Source organism: Chanos chanos, chromosome 16 (genome assembly GCF_902362185.1).
Source record: "Chanos chanos chromosome 16, fChaCha1.1, whole genome shotgun sequence".
In the NCBI taxonomy this organism is placed as follows: domain Eukaryota; kingdom Metazoa; phylum Chordata; class Actinopteri; order Gonorynchiformes; family Chanidae; genus Chanos; species Chanos chanos.
In genome coordinates, this window is record NC_044510.1 from 12,773,530 (window position 1) to 12,781,613 (window position 8,084).

The 8,084-nt window shown below is 43.1% G+C and overlaps 2 protein-coding genes across 2 annotated transcripts in view; one reads left to right on the forward strand and one right to left on the reverse strand.

The window, feature by feature from the left end:
* The first annotated feature begins 1,972 nt into the window (after positions 1-1,972).
* On the forward strand, positions 1,973-3,590 carry gadd45gip1 (growth arrest and DNA-damage-inducible, gamma interacting protein 1). The gene is made up of 2 exons (XM_030794085.1): positions 1,973-2,361; positions 2,964-3,590. Exons 1-2 carry the CDS (start codon positions 1,973-1,975, stop codon positions 3,262-3,264), a joined length of 690 nt encoding a protein of 229 aa, XP_030649945.1. The 3' UTR covers positions 3,265-3,590.
* A 1,367-nt stretch (positions 3,591-4,957) lies between these two features.
* The window catches only part of zgc:158403 (tetratricopeptide repeat protein 39A), a 13,197-nt gene continuing 10,070 nt past the window's right edge, over positions 4,958-8,084 (reverse strand). The window contains exons 14-18 of the mRNA XM_030794084.1: positions 8,020-8,084; positions 7,724-7,835; positions 6,719-6,833; positions 5,644-5,760; positions 4,958-5,069 (exon numbers count right to left, since the gene is read on the reverse strand). The exon at positions 8,020-8,084 is cut by the window's right edge and continues 56 nt beyond it. Of these exons, the coding sequence (XP_030649944.1) occupies positions 4,958-5,069; positions 5,644-5,760; positions 6,719-6,833; positions 7,724-7,835; positions 8,020-8,084 (521 nt within the window). The remainder of the gene's footprint in view (positions 5,070-5,643; positions 5,761-6,718; positions 6,834-7,723; positions 7,836-8,019) is intronic.

An 8,084-nucleotide genomic window follows, 5' to 3' on the forward strand; every position in this document is an offset into this window, starting at 1 on the left:
TCGCCGTCCAAGGCCCCTTCTCCGTGGGATGCCTGGCTCAGGGCACCGGCGTCCACCCCCACCCGATAAACCCTTTGCGCCAACCCATGCCAGAAGTGCCCGGGCATCGTTGCATCTCTCAGATGAAGATACATGGCACTATGGCACTGTCCTGACTCCATTCACAGAACTACAACCATTACTCTTACTTCAGTGGTGACTTTGAAGCAGTTGCGGTTACAAGTGTGGTGAATGGTTTACCTTTGTGTAGAGATCTTTGAGGTGGGCTACACCCTGAAGAAGACTCTGGCCGCATGGGTCTTGCCAGCTCTGCCACTGTGCTCAAGAAGCATTTGTAATTGTAAGTAAAATTGTAATTATTATTGTAATGGTAATAGTACGGACCCACTGTGTTGTGGATAAACCAATGGAAACTGGAGGACCTGAATATGTGTCTGTGGTAAAAGGTGCCTTGGATTTTTTTTTCTCCCCTTTGTTATGGCTCAGCTAACATATATTTTCAAAGAAATATAAATAACTGAAATAAAGTGACCAAAACCGAAGAAACAGAGAGAGCGAGAGAGAGTGAGAGAGAGAGAGAGTAATATTGAGATCATGTCAGACTTCACATACTCCAGTATTTGTTTTTCAAAAGCGCAAGGATTCAGACATTCTTCGTCTATGTCTATCATGTCTAATCCAAGGGAGGTCTTAGCCTTTGCCCTACGACTAATTATCGCGATGCTAATAAGGCTGGTTACTGGTGACTGACATTGATTCAATCCCTAAAGCTCCTCACTTGGCACCAAACCGCCGCAGTTCCCAAATTAAGCCCCATGTCAGACCCTCCTTCGTTCCATCTCCCCAACCCCCGCCATGGGAACGGCAATCTCCCGTACCGACGGAGCGCTGCGCACGCTTCCCTGGACACAAAAGCGGTGACATCTGCCTCTCGCGAACACCGCTCTAAAAACAGGCTGTTCGCTCCATCGTTCCTCCTTGAAAAGGGGATGGGGAGGAGGGGGTAAATAAATAAAGGAGTGGAGGACGGAAAGGAGGGGAAAGCATTAAATGAGGGAGGGATCGGGAAATTAAAACAAAGGCCCCCTTTTTCCTCTCTGAGTATGTTTTGTGGTTAATTCCCCCTCTGTAAAGAATGCCAAAAATTCAAAGTAGGTGTTAAAGAGACTCTTTTTCTGTCTGTGATGCTGTGGCTAGGATTCTTAAAGCTGCACTCATCTGCCACAGACAAACGCCATGGTAAGCTACATTAGCAGCTGAAAAGCGACGTTATGCTGAAAGCGAAGGGGGGTGGGTGGAGGGAGGGGGGAAGAGAGAGAGAGAGAGGGGGGAGAGAGAGAGGGGAGAGAGAGAGAGGGGAGAGAGAGAGAGAGAGAGAGAGAGAGAGAGAGAAAGAGAGAGAGATGTGGTTTGGGTTGGTTCAGAAGTGGTGAATTCCCCAGAGTGACACCCACAGATTTATGCGTTGCTCTTACCTACTGTTTAGTACAGTACAAAACAAAAAATAAAAGCTAGGTAACTGGATGTGTTTTGGGGGATGAAAAAGAAGATTCACATAAACAATAAGGTCATTCCAAAAAAATAAAATAAAATAAATAATTAACGAATGTGTGTTTCTTTCTTTTCTGGAGAATGGCACAAAGAAGTGCAAAATTGCAAACATGTATCGACTCCAGAATATTTTCTTTTCTTTTTTTTTTTAATTTGGCTATTTTGTATGTGTGTGTGTATATATATAACAAAAACACACATCATAAACAAATTACAAAAAAGGGTAATAATTTTACCTGTCAAAACACACAAAGACGATATTCACTCACTGCATTTATTACATTAATATCAACAATAACGCAGTAATTACAGTTGTATCCAAAAACTTTGTGCCTGTCATTTTTAGCAGGCATATTTAAAAGCCGCCCGTAAAAGTAACGCTTCTTTATGACGTCACGCGTCACAGCAGACGTAATCAGACATGGCGGCCTCCTTACTGAGCAGGAGGACGGCTAGGGTTTTCGGGATTTCTTCGATAAATTCTTTACTACCAAGCTTATCCCAGTGCGTGATCTTACAACAGGTCGCCGGTTATAACCCAAAGCCTCTGAGGCTTAATTTGAAAACGCCGTACATTCCGGACAAGAATAGTGAGAAAACACCGGAATGGCAGAAGACGGTTAAATATGACCGTACCCTGTATGGAAAGTACGGCGCTGCATCTGGTGTTGACCCTGTCAAACTCTGGCCCACACATGAACAACTGGATGAAATGATTGCCGAAGAGAAAGAGTGGCATCCTCCCCTTGAGAAAATGTTGGAGAACATCGCGGTCAAAGAGAAAGAAAGGGCCGAGAAACGACTAGCAAGGTAGAGTCAGCAACACGAACGTGCGCGACATCTGCAATGACATCTGTCATCTTCCAGCCTTACTGAGTTTTTGAATCAGACGCATGCAAGCACACGCTTATATGTTGCTTGACATTTATTTTGGGAATCTGCTTGCCGCAAATTTGGTTATTTAGCTTTTGGTCACGCAGTTCACCTTTATAGCCTTTAAACATGGACAGGTGCATCAGACAAAAACGTTTTGGTCCGTTACTCGCGTGATGCTTTTGAAAACCAAACCTGATGTGCTTCTCCCCGTACTTCCAAAGCGTGTTCCGTCATATATTTTTTTTATTGGATGAAAGTCTTGACAGCTGTCCTTGAATCTTTCAGAAGCAGCTAGAATAAAATGGCTTTTCGAAAATAGTAATGAAGGGTGTCTCGACTTAATTTAATGCAGGCTCATCTCAGTAAATAATGTAGATATGCAGGGTATCATTCGTGAAGATAAGAATCTGGGTCAAAATTCATCTACTTTATTAACCTGCAGACCTTTGGTAATAAAGCCAATATAAAGTTAATAAATATGGGTTTTGATCGCTAAATCTGGAGTCTGATTTCATTACCTCTTTTCTTATCCTCAGGGAGAAACTTATTGCTGCTAATATGGCTAAAATGCCTAAGATGGTGGCAGACTGGAAAAGGGAGAAACATGAGGCCAAAAAGAAACAGAAAGAGGACAAAGCGCGACGCGACCGTCTTTTGGCCGAAGCTCGCGAGCGGTTTGGCTACGCGCTGGACCCTCGCAGCCCCAAGTTTTTGGAGATGGTGAGCGAGATAGAGAAGGAGGAGAAGAAAAAGCGAAAACTTTTGAAAAGAAGACAGAAAGAACAGCAGCAGGGCCTTGCGGGCGGAGCTCCGCCTCCACCCGCTGCTACATCCTAAACACACCACCTACAAGTCGGTTTTGGACTTCTGTACATAGCATCACAACCCTGGGACTGTGTGAATTAAGATTGTCAAGAAAAGTGCTGACCTAGGATCAGTTTTTGCCTTTATTTCACTGTTAATAAACATGGACAAGGGCCGAGGGGCACTGATCATAGATCAGTACTCTTACGCAGAGGCGCTTCTTTCAAATAGACCTTATGTATACATGTATAAATGTCATCATTGGTTGTCAAGATTTTCTCTTTGTCTCTTTAAATAATACAGAAACCAACTTTCTACAGCTCTCTCCACCATAAGTTAAACACCGACGTTTATCCTTTTTTGTTTTTGTTTTGTTTTTCCATAAAGTAACTACTAAATGACAGATTTATGTTGGAATTTATTCATATATGAAAACTAACATAGCCTACATTCACATCTGTAAGAACAGGTGTTTTATCTGCCTGGAAATGGCATTTATGTACATGTATATCTGTAAAGAATGACAGTCTCAAACAAAGTCCACTGTCTTCAAACATTTGTGAAAAAACACAAAATCTGAAGTTTCAAAATTCGAGACGGATCCACTTGCCCATAATTATTTAATTAACCAAATTAAAAATCACACCAGTGTAGTGTCCTTAAAAAGAAATCATACAGCATCTGTAAAACACTGTCAGTTTTTCTATAATTATTCATTACTTCTTCTGTGGGGAATCATTGAAAGGGTTTGTGGGGGTGGAAGGCCTTTGTGGTCCGGTCTGTGTGCAGACTGGCAGTAACACTGGCATACGGTGGATCTGAGTCAGGTGTGTGTTTGAATCTCCATTACCTTTCCCCTGGCTCCATTACCTTCTGACCATTTTCTACTTGCAGTCATTCAAAGCTCTACCAGGAACAAAACGTGTTGACACAAACAAAACAAACGCCATACAGAATACCTTGGAGCGGTGCTTCTCAACTCCGGTCTTTGGGATCCAAATGGCAGCACGGTTTTGCTTTCGCCTGGTGATGTCCTCACACCAGGCTCAACTTGTCTGTTGATTACTGAAACCCTTGGCTTCTGGAGCCAATTATGCTGGTCATGGGTATTAACTAAAGCGTGCTGTCCACTGGGCCCTGAAGACCGGAGCTGGGAGTCGCTGGCTCGGGGAATCTTTGCCATAACCGGGCCATTTATCCTTTTCATTCGGAGAGCGAGTTCACAAGGAGCCCTGAAGAGAACTAGACCGCCTTCGACAAATACTTAACACACTTATTTTACCCAGGTTTGTGCTGGACACACAATGAATGAGCTTACCATGAAGCACTCTGATAGCTATCTTCATTTAAAATGAGAGTAAACTCTAAAAGAAAAAAAAAAACCTTCATTTGTTTTTCAGCAAATTTTGTCCCTTTGGCAAAGATTTGAGATCTGACCACGTACAAAAAAAAACAACAAAAAAAAAACAGACAGCCGCCGAACAGTTTCAAAGCTGTCCGAAAAAAATGTGAAAAGCCCTTAGTACAATTTTTTGGGTTGCCCCAAAGGTGCCCTCAACATCCCTCTACGGTGATTAGAGGTAGGCACATTCACATCGTTAAAGTGCTCTGAGAAGGCACTGTGGGAGAAGTGGGTGGTGTCTGAGAAGGCACTATGGGAGAAGTGGGTGGTGTTTGTGTCTCTTTAGGACCCTGAGGAAAAGAGTTTGGCGCCTGCAGCTGGATATTACATCGAAGTAATTTCGTCCTGATCGCTGGTGTCTGCTTTAAGTTTGGAGAGAGCAGCATGTATCCGGAACTGGGTTCGGGATTCCATAGAGTACTCCTTATAGTTATTCCTAAGACGGAGACAGAGAGAGAGAGAAAGGAGGATTTTATGAACAGGCAGTGACAAAGACGAAGCAGTGAACCTAAAAAGGGAAGTTTACCTCCTTTGGGGGGAAATGATCAGTGCGTCTTTTTTTTTTTTTTATCTCACCAATATTTATCAACTTTTTTTTTTTTTTGGTAACTTTTGACATTTTGACATCTAATATGCATGTCAGTCAGCAACTCTTTAAAAGGCTGGTCGAGGGAAAACTGTTTGACTTCCTGCTTTGATGACTCTGAGGACAACATTTTTATAACTTTTTTTTTAATATATATATCTATATCTTCATGAAAAAAAAAAAATGGAATAAAACCGACCTCTGTTGCTAAATGTCAGAACATCAAGCGGTTGTTAAATCGGTTTGCTGATAAATACACAGAACCTTCACTTTTGGAATAACAGGTTCATTAGCATATTGGGCCAGTCTGTGGCTGTGGACTCAGGGTGGCTGTAGCCATCGTGTAGTACTCGAGTTTGACGCATACGTTCCCCGGGTTGTGATTCCGAGTGTGCGCGGGTGTCGGGTGTGGTTCTTCACTCACTTGGCTTTCTGCAGGAGTTTGATGGCCTGGTCTCTCCTGCCCTGGTCCACGTGGAGCAGGCCGAGTTCCAGGAGAGAGTTTGGGATCAGATAATGATCAAACTTCAGCTTCTTCTCGCTGCGTAACAGAAGAGAACACGGAACTACCGGTCACGGTCTAGACGTTTTCGTTTCGACACACTCAGCCGGCCAGTTTTACGTGACACACTGCCTCACGAGCATTTTACAACATTTAGATTTATAATCATTTCTGATACACTGTTGTGCATTAATCAGTTCTCATTCAATACAGTGGCCTAGTCTCTTTATAAAACACTGAAAAAGACTGCTACTAACTAATTCATTCACGCATATGCAAAGTGCAAAACAGAATCCACAACATGTTGCGTAAAGGTTACCAGGAGCTGACCTCAAACCCCTCAGGATTGGTCAGTCAGCCTTACAATAATAACTGGTACTTCAGTCATTGATAAATCAACATAAGCCATGTGCCTGGCTGTAAAAGTTTCCATAGCTACAGTGTCAGCTATTCTGCAAGTTTACTGGCTTGGCTACAAATCCAGTTCCCCCGTCTTTAAACCAGTCACAGCGAAAACTTCCAAGTACAAACATCCCATTTCCCTGTGTCATACTGCAAACATTAAGTTCACATCTCTCACAATGGAGCGACTGATTGTTTAGCAGGTGTCAACAGGTGAGTGTTTTACACTTCTGTGTACTGAAAACTATATTACAGTGGTTATCACGCACACTCCCATTGTCAACACACAGAATGTGTGAGAGGTTGAGTGTGTGTGTGTGCATGTATGAGTGTGAGTGTGTATGTGTAAGTGTGTGAGTGTGTGTGTGAGTGTGTAAGTGTATGTGTAAGTGTGTGAGTGTGTGAGTGTGCGAGTGTGTGTGTGTGTGTGTGTGTGTGTGCGCGCACATGTATGAGTGTGAGTGTGTGTGTGTGTGTGTGTGTGCGCACATGTATGAGTGTGAGTGTGAGTGTGTGTGTGTGTGTGTGTGTGAGTGTGTGTGTGTGCGTGCACATGTATGAGTGTGAGTGTGTGTGAATGTGTGTCTGCACTCACCTGCTGTAAACTTTATTGAAACATTCCTCTGCTGCCTGCAGGTTCCCCTGATTCCTCAAACACACTCCCTTCAGCAGCAAGATTACACAGCCGTCATCTACTGTGTACTCATTCACTGCCGCAACACACACACGCACGCACACACACACACACACACACACACCGTTCACACAGTGCTCATTAACTAAATGCATTCCGAAACCTGAGTGAGACAGGTCAACCCAAATCAAATAAATTCAGTTTACTTTACATCAAAACAAAGTAACTGAAACCAAAGTCTAGAAAACAGACGTAAGCGACACTGGTGCCAGAATAAACGTGGTTACGTCCTTGTAAATATAGGTTTGATTAAAATCCATGAATAACCCAAAGGAAAAAACTGGTCTGCTGTGCAAACATTCTCTCTCCCAGCAAACACTTATTTCTCTCTTCCTGGCTTAAATGCCTTTTACACTTTCTCACCACTAGAGGGCACATTGTCACATCCTGTTCAAGAACAAACTGAGTTTCTGAGCTCTTGCTGTGCGTGCCTCTTATGGCAGAAGAATTAGCTTGTTCATAAATGATAAGTTATGACTTGTTTCTCAAGACTTGCAGACACACAATATGAATTTTGAAGTTTCTTCAAACAGACAGACAAAATTCATTTAAGCCGAGGCCATCCTAGAAACCTGATATTCAACAAAAATGCAGCCTGCTTCTGAACTAACTTCCCTTATTGAGGTAATCAAGAACTTGATGCTTATTGGACAATCTGAACTGGGTAAGTCAGTGCAGGGTTAGTAGAGAAATGTGTTATGCAGTACATAAGGCCTACAAAACCCAATGCTGTCCGTTCACTGACAAATAAGACTGCACTTTTGGTCAGCAGAATAAAGCATCAATCACCTGCTTATGGATATAAGCGCATGCCATCTGGAAGCTGATCTCACACTAACATCTATCTTATTTTTATACGAGTTTAGAAGGAAGAAATGGTAATTGAAGTGAAGTGGGGTGCAGTACCAGGGGCTTCCTGCAGGGTGCGCTCTGCCTCCAGCAGAGTTTCCATCATTCCCTCAGTCAGCTCAGGCCTCTTACTGATCATGGTGAAGCCATTCCACATGTACATCATCTCCTGAAACACACAGAGAACAGCGTGTGTCTGTGTGTGTGTGTGTAATTCTGCATCCGCATCCAAAATGCAATCAGTCACATTCAGTATGAATACACAGGTCAGTTTAGGAGTATGTGTATGAATGCGTGTGTGTGTGTGTGTGTGTGTGTGTGTGTATGTGTGTGTGAGTTGGCAGGTGTCTTACAAGTACAGGCACAGGAAGCCTGACAGGGTTGCTGGCTCTGTATCGTCTGGCTTTGCGAATGGCAA